General features: G+C 38.1%; 1 protein-coding gene across 7 annotated transcripts in view; it reads left to right on the top strand.

The window, feature by feature from the left end:
* ZNF704 (zinc finger protein 704) overlaps positions 1 to 26,189 on the top strand; it is a 293,122-nt gene that overhangs the window by 29,958 nt on the left and 236,975 nt on the right. For all 7 annotated transcript variants that reach the window (XM_049103887.1, XM_025433705.3, XM_035708484.2 and 4 more), the window contains exon 2: positions 19,697 to 19,938. In XM_049103887.1, coding sequence (XP_048959844.1) covers positions 19,697 to 19,938 — 242 coding nt within the window. The remainder of the gene's footprint in view (positions 1 to 19,696; positions 19,939 to 26,189) is intronic.

The following is a 26,189-nucleotide window of genomic DNA, read 5'->3' as shown; positions in this document are numbered from 1 at the left end:
AGCTCTTTTTTGTTCTGATATAAGCCAGGCGATTAGTGTGAGAAAGGTAAATAGCACAAGTCACACAGCAGCACTTTTAATCAAATGCTTGAACTTCCTAAATGTAGCCAAGACTCTTCTTATCAGCAGGGTCAGCCTCCGGTGTGAGGAAATTAAAGTGCAAGTGCAGGAAACGTTCTGCATTAGATTTGGCATTGAACGGGCCCTACTGATGACTGTGTTTGCATGGAGCTCTGTGGGACTAGAATCGCTGTAAAAGTGAGGAAGGGTGTGGCATAGGTGCTGTAGGGCTATATATACTAAAAAATATAACATCTATGAATATTTGTTTTTGGTGGTCTTGAGAAGGTAAATCTTTATGGAGGGGAGCATAAATATATAATAAGAAAATAGAATAGTCCTCTGTAACTTCCATTCACATATCTTCCCAGTTAAGTACCTCAAAGGCTCCAGGTTTTTTTGAAATCAAAGTCAAGAAATATTTCACATTCAGAAACATTTTTTAGAACTAAAGAATTTTGACCATTTCCACATAAAATTGTAATAGCATATTTAGTTTGGAAGTCAAGCTTTAAAATTTAAAAACTCCAAGATGAACTAAAATGAGAAAGACAGCTTTTGTTTTCCTGTCCTTCAAATCTTTAAATGACTTATCAGATCCCTTCCTCCCAACATGAGATGGCAAATTGACTGCTTGGACAGCGTCTGATTGTCATTGTGGAAGGCTGGTGCAGAAAACAACAATCTTCTCTCTGGCTCCGCCTCCTTCACCTCCCCTCTAGCTCAAATCCAGCATCCATTCCTATTGACTTTACTTCCTAAGTATTTCTCAAGTATCCTCACCTTCGCAGCCACCATCGCAGACAGACAGTGAGCATCTGTCCACTAGGCTGATACTGAACGCCCCATAGTTGATCTCCCCATATATTAGGGTCCTGTTGCCATTATAGCAAATTACCACAAATTTAAGGACTGAAAACAACACAATTTTATTCTCTTTCTGTTTTGGAGGGCAAAGGTCCAAATGGTGCTCACTGGGTTCAAGTCAAGGTGTGGGCAGGGTTGGTTCATCCCTTCAAGAGGACTCTAGCGGTGATTCCGTTCTCCCAGCTTTTCCAGCTTCCAGTGGCCACCTACATCCTTTGTTTTGTAGGCCTGTCCTCCATCTTCAAAGCACATTGCTCTGCTCTCTGCCTCCATCATTACATGCTCTTCCCCACTGTGAAATCTCCCTTGTGATTACAGTTAGAGCCCACCTGGATAATTCAGGATAATCTCCCTATTGCAAGACTTTTAACTTAATCACATCTGCAGAGTTACTTTTGTTATATAAGGTAAAATTCACAGGTTCCCGGGATTAGAATGTAGATGTCTTTGGGAGACTTTATTCAGCTTACCACACCCTGCCACACTCGGTCTCTGCAGTTCACCCTGACACCACAGTCAGAGCAACCCCTTCCACCCCCAGTTTAAACCCCATCCATGGATTCCTTCGTCTTAGGATCAAGACCACATTTTTTATTACTCCCTGTATGGCCTTAGTTTGCCAAGGCTGTCATGACAAAATAACATAGACTCTGTTGCTTAAGCAACAAAAATTTATATTCTCAAGGTTCTGAAGGCTCAAGGCACATTGCTGAGAACCTTGGTTTCTTCTCACGTCTCTCCTTGGCTTGCAGATGGCCACTTTCTTGCTGCACGTTGTCATCTCTTCGTCTGTGTGTTATCTATGTCCTAATTTTCTTATAAGGACACCAGTTGTATTGGATTGGAGCTTACCCATATGACCTTATTGTACCTTAAGTACCTCTTTAAAGATCCTATGTCCAAACATAGTCACATTCTGAGGTATTGGGGGTTAGGATCTCACCATGCGAATTTTAGGAGGACACAATTCAGTTCATAATATGTGGTATGGACCCCTCTGTCACTTTGGCTTCATCTCATGCCCTGTACCATCCCTAATTCTGGTTGTTAGCTTTGGTGAATTTTTTTTTTCAAGTTCTTAAACTTGCCATGCCTTCCTGTCACAACTGCCCTTCATCTAAATAGGCCCACCTCTCATCAGACCTCAATCCAGCCATCACTTCCTGATATGGACTGATGATATTTGGAGATGGGACCCTTGGGAGATAATTAGATTTAGGTAAGGTGGACACCCATGACAGAATTCATGTCCCTATAGAGATAAAAAGTCTGAGAGCTCTCACTTTCTATCTTGTAAACCAGGAAACTGGTCTTCGCCAGATACCAGATCTGCCACACCTTGATCTTGGACTTCTTGGCCTCTAAAATTGTGAGGATCAAGTATTCATTTAAGCCACCTAGTCTATGGTATTTTTGTTATAGCAGTCCAAACCAACAAAGACACTTTCTCATAGTCGCCTTCCCAGACTAATTTGTCCCCTCCTTTGTGTTCATAGCTTTCCCATATACCTCACTATCAGAGTGTTTCATACGGCTGTAATATTGTTTACATTTGTGTAATGCATTTATTTAGGCCCCTCACTCCCACTAATCTTCAGGTTCCATGAGTGTAGGCACCTTTATGCCTTTTTAGTTCATACACACACACACATCACACATATCATTATTATCTCCTTTGCCTACATATAATACCTAGTAAAAATATTTATTGAATGAATGACTACTTTTTCAAGCAAACATTCTTTTCAAAGATCTACTAAGATATCTTTCTTATTATCATTGGGGAAAAGGAGACTGGTGTATGTGTGTGTGTGGGTTGAAATAAATATTCAAGCTTTAGAATTTTTATCTTCTTTAAAGCTTTTATACAAACCTCTTTTATAAAAAGTCCCAGGAGAATGATCTTTAAATAAGAAAACTAAGAGGTGTTTTAGTTGGGAATTAATGTATTAACATATACTTAAAAATTGTGTGTTATACGGAGATACAGAAGGTGTTTATATAGTGTCTATCACTTGTCTGCTGTTTTCCTGGAAGAATGTACATGTTTTTGGCTGTAAACAACTTATTTGCCTTTCGAAGCTAGAGAATAAATTGTGGCTTATTCATATTTTACCTTCTTTTTATAGAATATCCTTCAAATAGCTAACACATGAGCAAAAAGTTTCAACTTTTAAAAAAACAGAATATGTGACCTTTGACATTCATAAACACAAGTCTTTGCACTGTGTAAGGTCCTGGGATAAGCACTGCTTGGCTGCCAGCCAAGTTTCATTTCTTATACCAGGGGTGTCAAGGCCACATGGTGTGTTTGTAAGGAGAATATTAGTATATGAAGCCTGTAAACGACTGACAAAATCCCTTCTACAAATTCCATCTTTGAAAGCACTAAATTAAATAGCACCATTCTAGGATATACAAATGAATACACAGGTCCTACTTTACTAAATTGGTGAAGTTTATACTGATAGACAGTTCCTGTTTTTTTTTAAAAACAAAACACTATATATGGAGTTAGTCCATAGGCCAAATATATAAGATATATTGGTGGAAAATAGTTTCTTCTACATGATTTGCAGTGATAAATAGTCACCAGTACACTTTAGCAACAACCAAAGTAGGGTGGTCTTTTGGCTCATTCCCTGAGTTGAAGACGAAAGCGCACATGGGCAGGCGAAAAGGTAAGCCTCCTTTTGGCATGTTGCCCAGCTTGCAGGACTGCCCTCTCTGTTAAGGAGACTCTCCCACTGATTTGAGGAAGATTGCTGCCCTTGTTGAATCAAGCTCTGCGACAACAAGGAAAGCGAGGGATGGTGTGCCCTTGCTGAGCACTTTCTCTTCCTGCCCATCTTTCACTGTGGTTTCTATTTCTCAGGCTTTTCTGAGGCAGGTTAGAGCTCAGCAAGTAGGATGATGGGGACAGTGGTCAGAAACACTGAGGGCATCCCACTGGGCTCGCTCCGGGCACCAACTTTTAAGCCAGTGAGATGGATTTCATGATCTCTTCCTGGTTTTATTGCTGTCCCTATTTTTCTTATGACCCACTTCCCACTCTACAGTGGCCCATACTGTTCTCTCTGAGCAGAGCCTCATTGTCCTCCACTGGGGCCTCCTTTTCTATGTGTTTCTAGTCCCTTTTACACACGAAGCCTATATCAGATTGCTACAACCCTCTGCCTTTCATTAGCCATCACAATGGATATTAATCACTCTCACAAACTAATTCTCAATAAGGTATTGAGAGAGAGAAAGGGCTAGAGTTCATTGCTTGATTACCATGGATCAGTCACTTTGTTAGATATTTCCATTTAATCCTTTCTACCCACCTGTTATCACTCCTTAAAGAAGAGGACCAGATCTTAAAGTGCAGAAAGAGCTAGGATTTGGTCCTGGTTTTATATAATTTCACAACAAATATAGACTCCTTTTCCTGGGATATATATAGTTTAGCCAGAGGTGCTGGATTCATGATATAAATATGACTTAACCCTATTGTTGGAATTTCTGGCATTATTCTTAGCCACTGGGATATAGATCCCCACCAGGGATCTGTCTACCACCTTCAAGTTGTGATACATATGTAGCTGCCTACTCTAATGATGTTTTTGAAAGTTTAAAAGTTAGGGGCACCTCGGTGGCTCAGTGATTGAGTGTCTGCCTTCAGCTCAGGTCGTGATCCCAGGGTCCCGGGATCGAGTCCCTCATCAAGCTCCCCATGGGGAGCCTGCTTCTCCCTCTGCCTCTGTCTCTGCCTCTCTCTCTCTCTCTCTGTCTCTCATGAATAAATAAATAAAATCTTTTTTAAAAAAGTAAAAGTGTAAACATTATAACTAAGAACAATAGTTTATTAGCAATCGTTTTTATGTGGGATGTTATAGTCATAAGATCTTTCTCATTTGATTCTCTCAATACCATGTGGGTTCTTGGGATTAAGAATGGAAGTCGGTAGTTTAGACTGGAAAGCATTGTGGTAGTCCATGTCAAAAATGATGGAAGCATTAGAAAAAGTCAAAAATGATGGAAGCATTAGAAAAAGAAGTACATAGACTAAAAACATGTGTTGGGGGATGGCTGGGTTGCTCAGTGGTTGGGCTCCAGCCTTCAGCCCAGGACATGATCTCAGAGTCCCGGGATTGAGTCCCATATCGGGCTCCTTGCATGGAGTCTGCCTCTCTCTCTGCCTCCCTGTCTCTCATGAATAAGTAAATAAAATCTTAAAACACACACACACACACACATATATATATGTGTGTGTGTGTGTGTGTGTATATATATGTGTGTGTGTGTGTGTGTGTGTGTTGGGGGTAGCATACAGAAGAGTCTGCAAAGACCAAAAATTTGGAAATCTAGAATTCGGTAGATCCTAGCTCTATGGTGGTGTGATAGAAACTGTAGATTGGTTATTGGTTCCTACAGTCCCCCGGCCATCCCTTTCTGTGTTCTTCTCTTATGCTGCCGTGGCCAGGGTTTCCCAGAATGAATACCTTGCGGCCAGAACTGTGTGTAACTTAAGTTCTGCCAACACTGTGCCTCCACCTGAGGCACAAGCAAGGCTGAGGGGTAGCCACGTGCCGAAGAGATCTTCTGGTGGAGTCTCCTGGTGCTACTGGGGCATCTGTCATGGAAGCTCCAGTTGTCAGTCCCTGTTGTCGTGGGATTTGAGTGGTGGGAGCAGTGCTGTGGTCCTTTTGCTGGCCCAGACTTGTGATATGGTGGAACTTTCCTCCTGGCTCTGAGCTTCCTGCTCATCTTTCCCCATGGTTTGTGTAGCTGCCCTTTTGAACATCCCGGTCTGACCCTCCAGGTTTCTTGGAGGTTTCTGAACCAATAACCCTTTTTCTGTTTACACTAACCAGGGAATTCTGTTGTGTTCTCCTGCAGATAAGATTTGGGACTCATCCTGCTATCATAAAGCCAAGAAAAGATGAGGCTTCAAGGAATCTAATGGTGCCTAGTGCTATGGAGAATGGAAATTGCAAAGTGTGCATTTATTAAATTTAGTGATCTAGAGTTCATTGCGACTCTAGCAAAAGCATCTTTTCTTTTGGTGGAAGTAGAAATCAATTACAGTAAGTCAAAGAGGTAGGGCAGTAGAAGGTAGGGAAGTGAAGACACCTCATGTGGACATCTTATTGGTAACTTGACTGTGACAGGGACCACAGCAGAGCTGTAGTAGTTGAGCGGGGTCAGAGGTCAAAATAGAGCTATTGGGCATATTTGATTACTGTTGGGAAGTAGCCAGTAGAGAGGTAGGTACAGAAGAAAGCCGGTGAGGGGAAAGATCTGTGAGACCTTGAGTCAGTTATGTACTTTCTCTGTGCCTTCGTTTCTTTACCTGTAATATTTGGTTAACAGGATCATTCTCAGGATTTTGGAGGGGGGGATTGGAGTGAAATAATGTGTATGAAGAAATTTTAATGCAATTTCTTGTATTTAGTAAGGGCTTAATAAATGTAGTCACTATTGTCATTGCTACTATTCTTTTTTTTTAAGTTTGAATGTTTATATTATTCTTATTATCATCTTCTGTACACTTCAGAATATTGCAAATATGAAAGAGTGATCACTCTGTCCTCTGATTTTACATACCTTCCTTTCAGCTCTTGCAGACTGGCCCAATGCCATATTATCATCACTTAATTACTTTAATTAAACATTTATCAAGCACCCAGTGTGTTCCAAGAATGCATATAACAGGTGTCAAATAAATCTGATATATATATATATCAGATACAAAGCTAAGCAAAACTTGTTCTCTGCCTCCAAAGATCTTCTAGACCACTGGAGGAGAGAGATGGACAAAACATAAATACTTTATACTAAGTCTTATATTATGTGAGTCTGGTTCAGCAGGAGCAGAAGTGCTAAGACATATGTATGTGTGTATTTATTCATTTACACATACATGCACACTTACACACACACACACATTTGCCCATTTATTATAGCTGGCTAAGCAAACTTGAAGCATCAAAGCAGGAAGGAAGGATCAGGAACAGGCTGAAATGCCATAAGCACACCTTTTTTATCTTAAGGCCTGCCTGCAGTCATTTATCATGGGTTAGCCCATTTCTTCTGTTGACCCATTTGCCTCCTTATGAAAGACTGTGCTGAAGTGGGAGATATTTCTCCTTATTCCTATCTCTCCCATATATACCAGTTGGACCTTTATTTTAAAGGATTAAATTTATGATCAGCAGATATACAAATTTATTCTAATATGCACTGCTTAATTTTTTGAATACACTCTAGCTGCATTTATTAACAGATTTTATTTAGTCATCTGTGCAGCTAGTTAAAGTGATTGGCTGGCTGTGAATTTAAGAGCAAGAGCACAACCCAAGCTAAAATGTGAATTCATTAGTTTTCAACTTTAGTTTTTAATTTCACCTGCTGTTTACTGCTCCAAGGAATAATAAATTGTATTTTAAATGAAATGTATATTCAGAGAAGAAACTTTAGCAACCAGCTTTGTTTTTTGTTTTTCTACTGAAAATGTGCATCTTAATCTCTCTGCAAAACGAGTTGTGTCAGGCTGTGGCAACCGCTTTTGAGTTTGAAAAGCTATTTTTATAGTTCTTTTGCCAAAGGAATTAAAGGTATTGGGTTAGTCTAACACTTTTGTTTTTCATTGCAAGACATTGAAACCCATGCACTTTTACAGAGAAGAAAAGTGGGGTGAGGTGGATGGATGGGGGTTATGTGTGTGAGGGGACTATTGATCAAGGCCTGTAGCAGGAGACAGCTGCTGCCAGCACTCAGGTGTGGACGGGTAGAGGACTGGGGGTGTGGAGAGTGAGGCAGCTCTCAGATCCCGTGCATCTGAGGATCCTTCTATCCTCTGCTCCTGTTTCCCTCCAGAGTCTGTGTGTCCCTCCTCTTCACTCTTCCCTGGTTTTCTCTAGTTTCTCAGGTGCATGTGACCTCGTCACCTGCACTGTCATTTCCAGCCATCACTACCAATTGACATCAATTTCTATTTTTATTTTTATTTTTTTTTCAAATTTTAATAATACTTTATTACTAAAAAATGCTAACCATCATCTGAGCTTTCAGAGAATTTTAATCTTTTTGCTGGTGGAAGGTTTGCTTCAATGTTGATGGCTGCTGACTGATCTGGGTGATGGTTGTTGAAGGTTGGGGTGGCTGTGGCAACTTCTTTAAATAAGACAACAGTGAAGTTTGCTGTATCAATTGAGTCTTCCTTTCATGAACATTTTCTCTGTAGATGCTGTTTGTTTCTTTGTAGATGCTGTTCCCATGATGCTGTTTGATGGCATTTTACCCACAGAACTTCTTTCAGAATTGTAATCAATCTGCTCAAATGCTTAATCATCTAACTTTATGTAATATTATAAATCCTTTGTTGTCATGTCAACAATTTTCCCAGCATCTTCATCAAGAGTGGGTTCCATCTCAAGAAACCACTTTCTTTGCTCATTCATAAGAAGCAACTCCTCATCTGTTAAAATTGCTCATTCCTGTCAGACTCCTGAAAGGAAAGATTCTCTTGGCCCTGTCTGTGCCCAGAGAAATTGTGTCATATGCTCTTCAAGAACTGATTTGCCTTTTTATTTATACATATCAGAAGTACATTCAGCAACTTTCCATAAAGTTCTGTTCCAACCACGTTTGGGAAATGTGTGGTTTCATCAGAGAATCTCTGTTTTAAAGTCTGATTTGACTCCCAGGTCAGTGGCAAATAACTATTTAACCCATTTTTTAAAAAATTAGCTTTCACATACTGCTTGGGTTCCCATGAATCTCCTTTTTCTTGCTATGTGTTTGTGCTTAGGATTCAGGCCAGGTGGGGACCAGGGAGCTCAGAGATGCTCAGCGGGGGAGCAGAGAGGCCCTTGGGGAGATAGGGGTCTCTCTCCGATATCTTTCTATAGGGGCCTCTCTCCGATATCTTTCTATATCATATCTCTTATAGGGATTTTGGGAAAGGCCCTGTGAAGTTTGTGGTCTCTAGAGTAGCCCCTCGCTTCAGCGTAATGAGACAGGGTAAGGTTCCAGTGACAGGGGTCCGGTGAGAGGCTCCAAAGAGGAAAGATCAGAGACAACGAAGGTCTGTTCTGTGCCCCAGCCCCTCTTGGCAATGGCAGTGGCAGTGGCAATCATTGAGGCTCTGTGTGACAGTCACAGCAGTTGGTATGGACAGTCTTCTATAGGTCAGCTGCCTCTCAGTAAAACAGCTGCCTGTACTCCTTCAGAACGAAGCTTCTAAGAAAAAACTTCAGGTGGGGCCCAAGTAGTCACTGTAGACCAAATGTGGAAGAAATTGAAGATGACATTGAATTATCATTGTTCTTGACTATAAATGTTAGAATTCATTGGGAGAGCAAGGGGGCTGGATCTGCTGGGAGCCACAGGCAGGTGTGAAGAAGTGTCCCTCGGCATCCCTGGGGATCAGGCTGCTTGATGACCTGCCCCTAACACTTTGCTCTCCAGGAATCTTCACTCCCCAGGTCACCACTAAGATGGTGACCGTTCTGCGCTTCACTTATTTCTTCCCCAAATATAGCACAATCCACTATTTCCTTCTGGTAGCTTCTTTTAGACCGAGGAACCCCATGCTTTGCAGCCTCAGGAACCTGGCGTCCATCCTCCTTAAACTTTATTAGTAGGTGCTACCATGTATAATCACCCAAAATTCATTCATTTATTCCACAAATACTTAGTGAGGCCCACCCACTGTGTTTCAAACATTCTTATAGGTGCTGGGAAACCATCAGTACACAAAATAAAAAAAATGTCTCCCCTCATAGGGCTAACATTCTGGTGGAGCAGCCCAGACCATAAGTATAATAAATAGTCAATTACATGGTTTGTTGTGAAATGGTAAGTGCTAAAGAACAATGTTAAATGGAATATGGCAGATGTGGAGAGGAAGGAAGGTGTGCTGCAACTTTAAAGAGGGTGGAGACATTTGCGCAAAGAATGAAAGGGTGAGAAAGCAAGCAATGTGGGTATATGAAGGAAGAACATTCCTGAAAGATGGGGTGGCCAGTGGAAAGGCCCCAAGACAGGGGTGTGTCTGGCATGTTCAAAGCCATCATGGATGGGGGAGAGAGGAGAATAGAGGGAGGGAGCAGGAGAGGGAGAAGGAAGGATAGAGGGGAGCCAGATCAAGTGAGGCTCTGGAGGCCACTGCAAGGACTTTGGCTTTTATTCTGTGCAAAATGGGGAGCCATTGGGAGGTTCTGAAATGAGAAAGGGCATGATCTGACTCTTGTTTTTCAGAGATAAGACTAGCTACTGTTACTGAGAAGGAACTGGGGCATGTGGATGGTAGCGCAAGGATGCAAACAGGAATCCAGGAAGGAAACTATTGTACAAATCCTGGCAAGAGGTGATGGTGGTTTGGCTGTGGAAGGTGGTGGGAAATGATTGGATTCTGGATATATTCAGAAGGTAAAGGCCAGAGCATTTTCCCATGGATTGAATATAATTGGTTGAGTTAAACTTTAGTTTATATAAAACAAATGGAATACTAATTGATGTCATAAGTTACAAATTCTGTATACTAAAGTTAAATCCAATAAGGCCAACCCATGTTGATATTGATTTCTCTTCTCTCCTTACATCTGGTTTGAAAAGATATGCAGGCAACTTTAACTGAGCCTGAGTCTATATTGGACTTTAAAGAAATAGTATTTCCATTTTGGGGGCGCTTTTCAGAAAATATTTTTAAAAATACTTAAGTTGTGTGTTCTCACTTGCATAATTTGTTTCCACTTGCATAATTTTAATAGAAGACTTGAAACCTCAGCCAAGAAGTCATCCACCAAATATTTTTGCAATAACTTTCCTAAACATGCAGCTGACTAATTGCCATCAGGCAAGCCAAGTCATGCTTTGTTGAATATTAAGTCATCATGATATTAAAGTTAAAACTTGCTATAGTAAACCCAGGATTAACAACCCTGATTGCTGAGATAGTGGACTTGTATGGCTAGAATGCATGATGCCAGAACTTAACAAGGATTTCATCTCTGTTGTGATGAGTTTTACTTCTTGCCCCATCTTCACACCACCAAACCATTCTGACTTTCATCTGCCATTTTACCGTCTTGGTACAGAGAAATAATATACTTGAGGATGAAGCAGTCAAATACTTTGTTGGTTTCAGAGGGCTAAGGGATATAACTAAGAGCCTAGTAATTGCAAGCGATTGTCTTTAAAGTGTTTCTATTACACCTATTTGTTAGGACTGGATAGATTTGCCACACGACTTATTTTTCTGTGTAGCTAGCATGAAATTTGAAGAATTTAATGTGAAGTGACGAGTAGAGTTCTGTTGACTATTTTCGGACATATTTCTTAACAACCGACTCAAGAGTCCAATCTTTCTTTGAGCATGAGCCTTAGTGGTAATATTTTAAGTTAATTTAGAGTCAGTTTTTCCTATTATTAATGTAACCTTTCCTTTTTTGGTGACACATTTGAAAATCTTTGGGTCTGACTACTATTCCACACTGTGGTTGATGTGCCATTGTCATCAGTCACTAAATATGCAGTGTATATTTGGATGTTTTGAAAGCAAGCTTAAAAAATAAATCCTAATGTAGGAAAATACTATCTGAAATAGGAAAAATTCTCTTACAGAGCCTTTCAGGTGTGACTGTGTGGTTTCCTGGTGAATTGCAAAAGTCTTAAAGAGTTGCTTGGCCAAGTAAACCATTCACTTGCTTCCTAGGGCTTGCTCTCCAAGAGTGGTTTTGCTGTGGCATGAATTTCATTCTCTTTTCCAAAATTTTGATTCTACTTTCTTACTCTGCAGAAAGCCCCAAAAGGCAAAAGGGTTGGCTTTCTGCAGATTGTTCCTGGAAATCCAGTTAATCTCCAGAGCCAACTCCTCAAATTTTATTGGTTTGAGATGAGTAAGCAAGGACAGTTTCCAAGGGTGAGTGTTGACACATGCTTTTTGGCATCTTACTACTATAAATCCATAGGGAGGGTGTTAGGATCAAGGTGGCCTGGAATGTACTTGAGTATAGACAGAAGAAAGGATTGATCAAGTTAAGTGGGCTGATGTTAGAAGCCATCCTCTTTCCTGATGAGCTGTTAGAATCCTCCTGTGAAAACCAGATGTTTTTGTATTGAGAAAAGCTGATGAGCTTCAGTCCCTGTCTTAGAAAGTGGCATCCAATTTACAAAGGACACCATTTAGAGAAATTCAAGATTTAAATAGATACTGTTAACTTCTTGTTTAAGATATTGCAATTTTCCCAAGTATATCATATTTATAGTTATGCTGTTTATCTTCTTTTAGGAAAACAAAAGCTGTTCATTGGAAGAAAAATTTTGAGTTTTATTTGTTCATTAACTCAGTAATTGGTAGTATTCTCATATAATTGAACACTGAAGCTTTGTTCCCATGCAAGAAATTACACTGGATAATGCATGTATCTGTGATGTGCTGTATAAAGGGCTTCTGTGTTGGGTAGAAGGAAGGAATTCAATGGTAGTTATTGTAGTACAATATGATTGAAAGGTACAGATAATCAATGAAAGTAATAGTGCAAGTGAATGTATTATTTTAAGTAACTCATTTTTCCCCTTTAATATATGCATATATACTAATAATTGCAAGTTAGTAGAAGAAAAAGTATTCTCTATATAAATGCCAGATTCTTGAGAAACAATTATATAAAAATGATGTGTATTTTCTCATCATAGAATAACTGCATAGGTTGGTTTGTTTATTTATTTTTTAATTTAAATTCAGTTAATTAACATATAATGTATTAATTGGTTTCAGAGTTACAGATCAGTGATTCATCAGTCTTATATAATACCCAGTGCTCATTACATCATGATCCCACCTTAATGTCCATCACTCAGTTACTCCATCCTCCCCAGCCCTTCCCCTCCAGCGACCCTCAGTTTGTTTTCTATAATTAAGAGCCTCTTATGGTTTGTCTCCCTGCTGATTTTGTCTGGTTTTATTTTTCCCTCTCTTCCCTTAGGATCTTAGGATCCTCTGTTTTGTTTCTTAAATTCTACATATGAGTGAGATCATATGATAATTGTCTTTCTCTGATTCATTTATTTCGCTTAGCATAATACACTCTAGTTCCTCCATGTTGTTGCAAATGGCAAGATTTCATAGTTTTTAAAATACCAAACTATATGCAAACAAAACAGAAAGCAAAATTGACCCATAAGTCCGCTCCCAAGGAAAATGATTCCTGATATTTTGGAATATCCTTTCAGAATTTTCCCTTCTTTATGTGGACACATCCCTCATCCCAGAGATCATATTACATATACTCATTTGGATTTCCTTTGTTTTCAGTCAATACATTAAATGTCTTTCCATTTTAATAAAAACAAAGATATGTCTCTTTTTAGCCATACATTTTGTTTATACATACTTAACCCCAAATTTATTGATTTTTCATTTGTTTAATGTTATAAGAAGTTCTGTAAAAAAAAAAAAGTTCTGAGATAAATATCTTTGTGTGCTTTTCCTTTTTCCCCCTTAGATGTAGAATTGATGCACAATTAAATTTGCTACCTTTCACCAGATCTGCCTCCTACAACATGTGTTTTCCCTCCAACAGTACTTGAGAATCCCAGTTTCCTTTATGTCATCTAGCAGAGCATTATTCCTCATTATTTTTGTGATTCTTATTTTTTAAATTGTCTTTATTTTTTTTAATTTGAGAACCTTAAAAACATAAAAGTCTTCCATAATCTCACCACCTAAAAATGTGTGTGTGTGTGTGTGTGTGTGTGTGTCCGTCCCCATCCATAGGTATTTCTAATTATATAGGAAAAGAAGTCAAAGTGCCCTTTTGACCCATTCAGTCTTCTGTTCCTCAGGGTGTATAGCTTTTTAGCCAACTACTCTGTTTTTTAAATGCAGTGCAATTATCTCTAACATATTAGTCTGCAACTTGTCTATTTCTCTTAATAGATCATGGACAAATGTTTTCCTCTTAATAGATCAAGGATATATTCTGATGACCTTCTTTTAGTGACTTCATGGTATGTCCATTGTGTGGGTGTTCCATGCTTTGTTCCCCCATGAAGAAAATTTTGGTTGTTTGATTCAGAAATTTCAACTTCCTGAAATTTTTCCTACAGAAAATGCTTGCATAAGTGCATAAAGCAATATGCATACAGACACAGGATGTTCATTGTAGAATTATTTTTCATAATGAAAAATTAAAAAGAACCTCAGTGTCTGTCAAGAAGAGATTTAAAAATCTGATCTCATGAACTGTTATAATTTTCAGTGTTTTAAAAAATTGGCCTATCTACTATTATAATGAAAAGTTGCCCATGATTTATTGTGAAGTGAGAAAATAAGTTGCAGAAAAATATATGTAGGGGCACTTGGGTGACTCAATGGTTGAGTGTCTGCCTTTGGTTCAGGTCATGATCCTGGGGTCCTGGGATCTGCATCTCCTTCTGCCTGTGTCTCTGCCTCTCTCTGTGTGTCTCTTGTGAATAAATAAATAAAATCTTTTTTAAAAGAGAAGAAAAGTAATGTAGTATAATCACATTCATGTTTAGACACTCCATACAGTATATGTACATGGATAGGTATTCAATGCATTTTAAGTAATTTAAAGTGTTGCAGTACATTGTTAAAAGCTGTTCTGTCTAGGGGTTGGATTTGACCAGGCAGGGCTGGGAAAAAGAGTGGGGAGGAATAGAAAGCTTTCCCCCATTTATTTCATACACATTTTTATTAAAAATTTAATAACAAGCATATATTTTGTAATAAACATTTTAAAAAATGAAAGATCCATTTAAACTCTGGAAAGAGTGAAAAATTTAATGTTTAAGTGAGACAAGGTAACTTCTGAGAATCTACCTACTTACCAGTTTAGGACTCCATGAAGATACAGTTAAGTAGAAAGTAGTATTTCTTACAAAGTATTTCTTTTACAATGTGGTAAAAAAGTAAGAAGAAGAAAAGAGGAAGAGTCAGTACCATAAGGTCAGAAGGGGTTAGCTAGAAGCAGAGGTGGGTGCCATTGATCCTGTTTCTAAAGGAATATAGAAGGACTCAAATTCCTCTTCTTCCAAGAGAGCTCTCCATTCATCTAAGAGCAGCTGTGTGGGGCATAACCTGTCTGTTTTCTAGACAAAATATTCCCAGTTCCTCCCAATAAGATCCTTTGCCATGCTGATCATTCTTGTGTTTGTCACAATTTGTGAGTGACTGTCTTGAAATGTGACAACCAAAATCAAATACACTACCTTCCAATTTACAGTCTCATTACGGTGAGACAGATTAATCCTTTCCTGGGCAGGAGACACTTTTTTTTTTTAAATTTTATTTACTTATTTATTTATGATAGTCACACAGAGAGAGAGAGAGAGAGGCAGAGACACAGGCAGAGGGAGAAGCAGGCTCCATGCACCGGGAGCCCGATGTGGGATTCGATCCCGGGTCTCCAGGATCGCGCCCTGGGCCAAAGGCAGGCGCCAAACCGCTGCGCCACCCAGGGATCCCTTTTTTTTAATCTAGGCTAAGATTAGTCACAAACTTTAGCCTTGTATTTTCTCCTAGAGATTACTAGTCAGTGATCTTGCTGTTTTTCTTCGTTGTTTGTCACTGGGGCTTCTAGATTGTGTTTGTTTTCTGGCTGTCTTCTGTGTTGAATCCTTTGCCGCCTTATAAACTGTAGCATAGAGTGCTGCTGCTTCTGATACCCTCAACATTTTTACTATCAAAACTATCCAGCTTATATGAGTCACCTAATGAATTGATATCTGCTTCCAGGAAGGAAGCTAACTTGGCCCAGGCCACATAGGTCATCGGAAGACTTTCCTTTGGTCACCAGGGCATTGTGCAAATTGGGGAAAAAATGAATAAGAGTGCCCTCTTTGGGCAGATGAAGTACAAAAATTCGTTTCGGGTTGGAAGAATTGGAAAGTGTCCCTCTTCCATGGGTGACAAAGCCAGAGGATATAGCTTGAGTGGGGCTGGATTTTAGCCACATCTTACCAGTATGCAGGATATAACCATACAGTTGCTTGTGGCATATTACCACCTGTGTTTCAAAAGAAAAGAATAGAAAAGAAGAAAAGATTTATAGACTTTATGGAAGCCTGTTTACAAGCACAGTTTCCCAATATCTGGTCTCAAGGTCCTTATAAATATACTTTCCACATCAGTTACTCCTGGTTTAGTTCTTTTTTTTTTTTTTTTTAATTAACAGTACTGTTGAGGTAAAATCTACATACCATAATAGTCATCTCATTTTAAGAGTTCAGGGCACCGGGGCAGCCCGGGTGGCTCAGCGGTTTAGCGCCACCTTCGGCCCAGGGCGTGATCCTGGAGACCCGGGATCGAGTCCCCACATCAGGCTCCCTGCATGGAGCCTGCTTCTCTCCCTCTGCCTGTGTCCCTGCCTCTCTCACGAATAAATAAATAAGATCTTTGGGAAAAGAAAACGTTACAGGGCAGGCATTACCAGCATAAAAAAAAAAAGAAAAAAAAAAAAAAAAAGAGTTCAGGGCACCTGGGTGGCTCAGAGCTTGAGTGTCTGTCTTTGGCTCAGGTCGTGATCCCAAGGTTCTGAGACTGAGTCCCATATCAGGCTCCCCGTAGGAAGCCTGCTTTTCCCTCTGCCTATGTCTCTGCCTCTGTGTGTGTGTGTGTGTGTGTGTGTGTGTGTGTTTCTCATGAATAAATAAATAAATCTTTAAAAAATACAGTTCAATTATTTTTAATAAAATTTATAGCATTATGCAAATGTTGTTATAGTCCAGTTCTAGAATATTTCCCCCACCATAGAACGTTCTCTGGCATGCATTTGCTGTCAATTCTTGCTCCTACTCCCAGCCTCAGGCAATCACTGATCTGTTTTCTGTCTTTATAGATTTGCCTTTTCTGGAAATCTCATATAAATGGAATCATATCTTCCTTTAGCTTCTTTGTTCTGCTAATCTAATAGGGATCCAAATTTAATCAGGGTTCATATGTTCCCTTTGCTGTATTCTTTGCTAATCTGCTAGAGGTGCAACAACTGGATGTTAGTCCTATCCCCTTCTACTGCTACTACTATCCTTACTCATCTCTTTCTCTCCATTCTGACTCAGCTTTCAAACATGCTCTATTACCTCTCATCTTAGAAAAGTCTCCCTGTCCAGCATTCTCTCCAGCCAACACCCTATTCCTCTGAGCCATTTCAGAGCCCAGCTTCTCAAGACTTGACTTCATGTACTCTTCCCACTCTCTACTTTCCTGTGAACGCTCCTTCAAAAAAATATTTTTTAATATTCATATCTATAAAGAATGTTAAAAACATATCATCTCTATATGTAAATTTTAAAGCATAGTAACATAATGAAGACCTACACCTGTCACCCACTCCTTCCACCAACTTTACACATAGTGGAATCCATAACTCAAAGTACCTAAAATCTCTTACTCATCACTATATTTTTTTGTCCTCTTTGGTCTATCTCTGACTCCTTTTAATTCCACTTTTAATACAAGGAGTTTGGGCTAAATAGTCTCTGAAATCCATTACATTACTAAAATTCCCTGATTACTATTGAGAGATTAATTTTTTGCTTAGGATGTATTATGGAAAATTTATAGCTTACATTGTTGAATATTAACTATATCTTTATGAGGTCTTGGCTAAAAACATGACATATAATTATAATAATTTCTATAGGAAATTTATTCTATTTTGTATTAATTTGCCTTAGAATGCTGGATTTTTTTACCTAAAATTTTGAAGCTAAAAGCTTAGCTTCCTATAACATTCTCCACTAACCCTGTCTTTGAATTGAATTCATTTAACCAGTACAGTTAGCCCCAAGGGAGGTATAGATGTCAATTATTGCCACAACTTAATACTAATGACTACTTAAATATTAAATTAATGTAATACTTGACATCTAGGGGGAAACTATTTATAATCATCAAAACCAGGCTTTTGTTTTCATCTGCTATACCTGGTGTTTAGTGTATCCGTGTTGTAACACAGGTTTGGAATGAGGTGCTATGGAAATGAAAAAAACACTTCCCTCTCCTACCTCCAGGCAGAAAAAATTACATAGAAAGTGACTTGTGGATATGTGAAATACTCATAATTACATTTGTCAGTTTTCCAAGCTACATTTTTATTGGACATTCTGCATTTTTTGGATTTTGAAATATCTTTTTCTATTGTATATTGATGTCATTAAAACAGCTCTTAGAAGCACTCATTTCAAGAAATATGGTAACTTTTTAATGAGTTGCAAGAAGACCAAAAGTGGCTGGCCATTTTCCTGCAGCTATATCTGACAGGAACACCACAGGAAGAAGATCATTTTGCCTTGACAAGTACAGGCCAAGGAGAGAAGAGAGCTCAGTTTAAAGCTCTGTGTTCATAGGAAAAATACATTCCAGCCAAGTGGATTCCAAGGCATAAGTCATCCCTGGGTTCTGGAAATTCTCATATGTGAGCAAGTCCTGTGACTCTAACGTGCATACCTCAGAGTTTCCCTTTAGTCTGGAAATTCTGGTCTTTAATATCATACTTTGCCAGTCTGCTATTATCGAACACATATGTTCTCATTTTATTCTGAAAATGCCTTGTTTGTGGCTTTAGCTTCTGTAATTCTAAATCTATTTGATCAAATTTTGTGTGCTTTTCCTCCTATCTAAAATTAAAAAGAAGGAAAACAAGCATATCCTCCATTTAAGTTGGTAAGTGAAGATTTATTGATTTTATAGACTAAGTCCACACAAGGGATGAGCTGTCATATGGGCCAGTGATATGTCTTACAGGTGTGCATAATTTTGAAACACACTCCACTTATCAATAGAGTACTGATTCCTTTTCTGTTTTTTTTTTCACTTAAAAAGATTTTATTTATTCAGAGAAAGAGAGATAGTAAGAGAAAGCATGAGCAGGGTAGGAGCTGAGGGAGAGGGAGAAACAGAGTCCCTGCTGAGCAGGGAGCCTGACGCGGTGTTCAATCCCAGGAGTCCGAGATCATGACCTGAGACAAAGGCGGACACTTAACTGGCTGAGCCACACAGGTCCCCCCTCTGCCTCTTCTTTGTACATTCATGACTTTAACAAGTTCACTCCAAACCTCACTCACAATACCAGCCAACCACCTTTACAAAAATATTTCTTTAATTTCAGGCTTTGTTTTTAGTTATCACAAATTCTGAAATAACCAGAGTCAATGCCCTGAGGCTTAATTCTGTCTTAAGCCTTAAGCATTGTTGGACTTAGTAAAAAATGATAAGAAAAATTAATGACTTTTTCATCATCATATTAATGAGGGATTTCATTAAGATCTTAACTGTTGTAGATAAAAGATAAAACCAGTTCTTCCTGAACTAAAGAGTATGGTTAAGATCATTATTCATCATCCAAGATAAAGCTCATTTTATGTTTATAGCACTCTTCTATTCAACATAATGAGTGTGAAATATTTAAGGATTTATTTACTTGAGTTTCTCAGTTGTAGAAAACAGTGATGTATTAAATTTTTAGATTTGTTTTAGAAGTATTATACTTTCAAGTCTTCAAAGTTTTTGTATGACTGAAAGGTTCCTCTTATGTTCGTGATGCTGCTTGTTTGCATTATGACAGATGATGCATCAATCATATCTTATTTTATAATGTCATTTATTTTATTTCTCTCTTACATTTTTCTCTTTTAAACTGTAAAATCTTCAGCAAGGAGGTCTCTGGTCTATGGTCTTTTCTAGGGTCATCTGCACATGGTCATGCAAAAGCTTGATGTTCTGGGTGAGTAAGGATTTTTGTGTTTCATTTCACAGGTGGGGAGCATTAAGCGGGAAATGACCTTCACATTTCAACCAGAGGACTTAAAACGTGACTCTAGTAAAAAAATGTCTCATCAACACTTGTTTTCCTTGGCCATGGAGGAAGATGTGAAAACAGCAGACACCAAAAAAGCCAACCGAGCCCTTGACCATGAAAAAGAGAACACTCGCTCCATCTGTCTCCTTGAGCAAAAACGAAAAGTTGTTTCTTCTAATATTGATGTTCCTCCAGCAAGGTAAGGGAACATTAGTCTTTCTATGTGTCTGCCCCAGAAAGCCAATGGAGAGTGTGTGTACAATCTCCACCACACTATCTCTCTAAAGCATATAGACTTTGGAAGGGTTTTCTGCCAAGAATGTTTTCATGTTGCTTGTGTCAAATAGAGTTTGTAGCCCTGCTCTTCACAACTGACTCTGAGGCTGCACTGGTTGGTAATATTGTAGGTTTAGAAAAGAATGTTTTATTCAATTTTGGAAAATGAATAATAAAGAGTAAAAGATTAAATGTAAAAAAAAAATAAAAAGCCATGAAATGTAGTACTAAGCATAGCCACCTAAAAAGCAGGGATACTCAGATACTCAGATTTGGGGCAAAGGCTGGAGAGTGATGACCGCAGTCCAGATTCAGTCTCAGGCATGTTTTTGTATAGCCTATGAGGTAACAGTGGTTTTACATTTTTTAAGGGTTAAAAAAAATGAAGAAAATGTGACACAGATCATAGGTGGCCTGCAAAGCCTAAAATATTTATGTGTGACTCATTACAGAAAAAGTTTGGTGATCCCTGGTTTATATCATGGTAATCCTTTTATGACAGATCAACCTTAGAACTGGGCCAACAGGGTTTATGGAAATATCAAAAGGCTTTTATCACATTATAATTTTACTTATGCTACATCCAGTAGCATTAAATCAAAGGACAATATTATGGCAGAATGACAATGGAACAGTAGTAGGATGGAACATACTAGATCTTTTACTTATTTTCTCACTTTTTATTTATTTCACGTAGAAAATAAGTTCCGTATCGGCCAGGATTTTAGTCCATCTTGTTCATGCTGTATCTATAGCACTAGAATGATGCTTAATTATGTGCTAGGGGCTCCAAAAATCTTTGTTGGATGAAGAAAAGAAAGAAAATGCTGTAGCATGAAAGCTTAATATATGTATGCCATATTTTGTTCCCATAAACTGTTTATAATGAAGCTTTGTAAGCAATTTTTTGAGATGTCCTCTATTTGTTTGAAAGGTTTCAGACAGCTAACTAGGAAAATAGTATCCTTGGAAAAGGAATAAATGTTTCTTTTCTACCTATTCACTTATTATAATTAGAATTTCATTGCTTTCTATATTAAGTCAAAAATATCTCCTCTAGAAAATATGTGTTTTTCCATTCTGCTACCAAATTTGTCATACTTTCTAAAATTATAGGTCTTTTTGTTTTCCTTAGCCTTCGGTTGAAAATGTTTTTATATTCATTACTTCCATTTAACTACTTGGAATTATTTGTTTTTCTAATTTTTTCATATCAAACACATATTAAATGCTTCAGGATTAGTTCCGTTAACTGGGGGCTCATTATAAAATGTTTTATCATGCCCAAAAACTGGTAGGTACTTCAATTCGTATCTGTTATTTGGTTGACTCATAGGAAAAGTGACATGTTAATTTGAAATGTGAAGAGCTATGGTTTTACTTTCTTCCTGAGCTTGTAGTGCAAAAATTAGACTTCCTGGTGTCAGATCCTTTAGTGACAACCTGCAGTTCTACAAGATTTACTCTACCTAAAATTTCCACTAGAGCATTTTATATGTTAAAAGACCTGGGATTAATCATTTTAAATTACCATAGATTGTTTTAGATATATCTTTCTTCTTTAATTTCATCCCACTTGCAGTAGGTTCTGGGGAAAATAATGAAAAGGAAAGGAAGAAAAATGTTTTCTTCCTTTTTTGACTCTGATATGTGGAATATTTTTTCTGCTTTCTCCAGTTCACTAAGTGTACTTAAAAGTTATGAGTCAAGACAGTGTTACTGTAGTGTTGTTAAACAGTATAGGAAAGTTAATTAGATTTTAAATCCATTAATATACAGCAAAAATTCCCCAATGACAAGGTATAATTTAGAGGTATTCATCTATTACGGGAAATACTAGTTAAAAGCTTCATTGTTTGAGATTTCCACTTATACACTTGTTTTCATTGCTATAGTAAGAATTTAATCATCATAAATATGCCAACCGTTGGTTAAATAAATTGTTCTTCTTCTTAATGACAATGAAGGAATCAGAAATCGTGAGATCTAGTAATCTAACTCTCGATTCTTTTGGTCCTATTTCCATTGACTGTCATGGAATTATTTTGTAATGTCAACTTTCCACTATCATCTAAGTGGACCAATATTTTGTTTCAAAGAAACTCCTTTACCTGACATGGTAGGAGGATACAGGACTTTTCCTTTTGTTTAAAAGGAGAATATAATTCTGTCTATTGGCAATGTATAAATAATGAAGTTTGAGTAAGTCTACGGGATGAAAATTTATTGGTGGAAGGAAATCTATATCTTATACAATATATAGTATACATATGCATTATATATAGCAATGCATTATATACATATATATTATATATATTATATATATAGCTCTAGCCACATGATTATTGAAACTTATTATCTTAAATCCAGAAGTTATATATTGGATAGTTCTTAGAAAGACAGGATAACCATTTTTGACCAATACAGTATCACTGTCACAGAGTTTCTCAACAGTTTAAAATCAATTCTTTATAATCTTCCTTGCTTTATCTTTTGCTTATTCCTACTATAGCTAAAAAGATTTTTGTTGATGTTTGCTTTCTATATTTTGTGAAATAGAACTTGAAGTTTATTTTCTATGGTTTATATAATGAAGATCATAGATATGTTTTATGTTTTTTTTTTTCAAATCACTAGAAGGGGCTAGGTACTACCCCCCCCCCATCTTTATACTTCACCGTGATTGAGCATTTCCTGCTTCTATTCAGTGGATTATTTACTGACTATCTATTACAAACCCAGAACTCAGTAAAAAAAAAAAAGAAAGAAAGAAAGAAAAGAAAAGAAAAATGGAATGGAATGGAATGCCAACCCTCTAGGAACTCACAGTTAAATCATAGAAATAAACATCTAAGTGCCAAAGTAGCTAATTTCAAGTAACAGTTCCTACGTTGATCCCTTCTTATTAGAACTGGATGAATTTGTACATAAAGAAGAACCTTTTACTATTAGGAAAGATATTAATTTGATACTACTATTTAAAAGCCAATTTTTTTTTGTTAGTATCTTTTTCAAGGTGGGGAATCAATGGAGCAGAGAAGGAGGAACTCTGTATCTGAGATCTACTTTACAAAACCCCTGTTTGTTTATCTACTTTCTGAGGCCCCACTTAAAAGTTGCTAGTTTCGGGGAAATATAAATTTTTATGAGTCATTATTCTTGATGTGTTAGGCTGGGTCTTCCAAGAAGCAAATGCCAAGGCAGGATTAAATGCAAGAGTTTTATTGGGACAGATACCTGTGGGAGAAAAGGGGTGGGGCCAGGGGCCAGGGGCAGGGGCAGGGAAGGAGGGAGATGCATGTGAGACCTACCTCAGTTGTAGGTCTGAGCCCAGTGAGGGAGAGAGCCAGGGAATTTTGGATAGAAGTGTCCTAGACTGCCTTGTAAGGCCATCAGGAGTCCTGCATTACATAAATACAGTAGAGCCCACTTATCTGTGGGATATTGCTTGATCAATTTTAGGAAGAAACAGTCTTTGTGGGGGCATAGGGGTTGGAGTGAGTGCATTATAGAGTTGAGGTGCTCAGAGTATTCCAAGTTCTTCAGTGGAGAAAACTAGGCAGAGAGCAGAGTGTATAAGAGAGCATGTGAACAAAACAGTGTTTCCCTGGAATTAAAGATCTGTTATTAACAGAAAAAAAAATTCTTTGCAACTTGAAGGAGCGTTGGAGAGCAGTAGTTTGTGGTTGAGGGTTACTGGGAGTGTCAGAACTAATAATGAAGACAAGAGTCTCCAAGTGATACATCTCCTTTTGAAGTTTTCATCGCTTATTCACTTGTTAATGTCTGGTTATAAAAGACAACAGCCCCCTCCAAATGAGATTGTGATTGGGGAATGAAGAATTACTAATTATAGTTATGTCATCTTAAGTATTTTTTAATCTCTAGGAGAAAATACTAGCTGTCTTGATCTCTATGGAGAGTTGAGAAAAATGAACTACAAGAGTGTAAAGAGACAAGGGTGTGAATTCTTGAAGAGTCCATCTAGAATGCAATTCCAATACTGTAGTTCAGCTCAAGGGATGAATAAGAGGCCAAAGGTCAGTAAGTAAGACAAATGCCAGTCAGAGGTTTCCTGTGGGCAGAGTTCAGGGATTCGTTAGAGAAGACAGTGATTTTAGCCTGATTTGAAAAAAATGAACCAGGGCCCAGAGAATAAATGAATCATGCCCAGATTAGTGATGGAAATCTGGGGAGAAAGAGAGATTTTAAATCCAGCATAGGGAATTTACAGATTAGCCAGGGATATGAGGCATAAAAGTAGTTGGAAGGCATTTTTCAGTTCTTGGAGTGTGTGCCAAGCTGTTGGAGTAACGGAGTAACATCAGACTCCTTGTGAATTGGCTTGCTTGAATGGAGTTGCTAACACCAATTTCTTTCACAGTCCAAAAAGTGTTGGAGTGTTTGAACTGAAAGGGTAACTGGGCATGGTGGTAAAATCTTTGAGTATCAGAAAATAGAACATGAAGGACTCAGGAGAGTCCATTTTAGAGGAGAAACTTCCACTCATGTTAACTCTGCCTGTTGTGGAGAGTCGCTGGGGATGCACCTGGGCTGACTCCCTTATATGGTTCATGAAGACAGCTCTAGTATTTCTATATGTTTTAAAGATTGTATGTAGGATATTTTGGCATATATTAATTGAAATCTGCTGCTTTTAAAGTAAACAATTTTATAAAATCTGATTTTTAGTAAACAGTGTAGGTACTTACCAAAAGAGAAACAACTGCTGGACAACAAGTTCGATAACATCATGCCAGAATTAAGAAATTGTAAAAGAGACTATGAGAGAGTATAAACGATGGTAATAAAAATGAAGGTTTTTGTTCTCTGTGTGCCAGATATCTGGAGCAAGCTTGGATTGAATTGGGCGCCCCCAAAATATGACAAAGTCCTTATCCCCCAGTACCTGTGAATGAGATCTTATTTGGAAATAAGGTCTTTGCAGATGTAATCCAATTAAGATGAGGTCTTTAGGATGGGCTATAAAACCAATATGACTGGTATCCATATAAGAAAAGAAGGGGGAGACAAAAGATACACAGGAAGAATGCCAATGGAGGCAGAGATTGGATTGATTTTTCCACAAACCAGAGGACACAGAGGATCAGCAGCAACACCAGAAGCTAAGAGAAAGGCATGGAATAGATTCTCTCCCCAAGAGCCTTCAGAGAAAGTGCTGTGGTGTGAATGTGTCCTCTTCCAGGTTCATTTGTGAAACCTAATCCCCAAGGTGAAGGTATTAGGAGGTAGAACAGGGCATGAGGGTGGAGCGATCATGGGTGGGATTAGTGCCCTTATACAAAGACTCAGAGAGCTCCCTTACCCCTTCTACCAAGTGAGGATACAGGAAGTATGGAACCCAGAAGACAAGAAGATGGCCCTCAGCCAGCCATATGGCACCCTGATCTCAGACTCCCAGCCTCCAGAACAGTGACAAATAAATTTCTGTTGTTTGTAAGCTACCTGGTCTATGGCGTTTTGTTATAGCAGCACTAAAAGACTAAAAAAAATATGACTCCCTGACATCTTGATTTCATCCTCTAGCCTCCAAAGTTATGAGACAGTAACATTCTAATGTTTTAAGCCAACAGAGTTTGTGGTAATTTGTTACAGCCGCTCTAGGTAAGTTAATATAGGTTGCTAGTACTGATGAATGCATCTATAGATTGCCTTATAAATTTACTTTGAATAGAGTAATCATTCATATTCATTAATTAAGACTTAATAACATTATTAGTTATCTATCCCTCTCAGGGAGAGACACTGTCATCGCATTTTCTATTATTTCTTAATATGAAAGAAACTTTTTTAAAAAAATTTTTATCCATTCATTCATGAGAGACACAGAGATGAAAGAAACTCTTATTCGATCTTTTCATTAGGACAGTAACTTATTGTAATTTATCTCCTCCAATACATCATTAGGTAGAATTTTGCTTTTCCTATAACTATTCAATTTGTAGATATTTGTTCCGTTTGTCTCTAAATCAAGTTTATTGAGGTATAATTCATGTAGGAAAATGCACCCACTTTAAATATATATTTTAATGAGTTGTAACAGATATATGTACCCATGTAATTAATGCCATGATCAAGATACAGAAAATGTTCATCCCCCCAAAAAAGTTTCATTGTACCCCTTCCCAGTCAGCCTGTCCTCTCACATTCAGT

The sequence above is a fragment of the Canis lupus genome, chromosome 29 (assembly GCF_003254725.2).
Source record: "Canis lupus dingo isolate Sandy chromosome 29, ASM325472v2, whole genome shotgun sequence".
NCBI lineage: Eukaryota > Metazoa > Chordata > Mammalia > Carnivora > Canidae > Canis > Canis lupus.
This window is presented reverse-complemented; position numbering and strand designations above follow the sequence as displayed.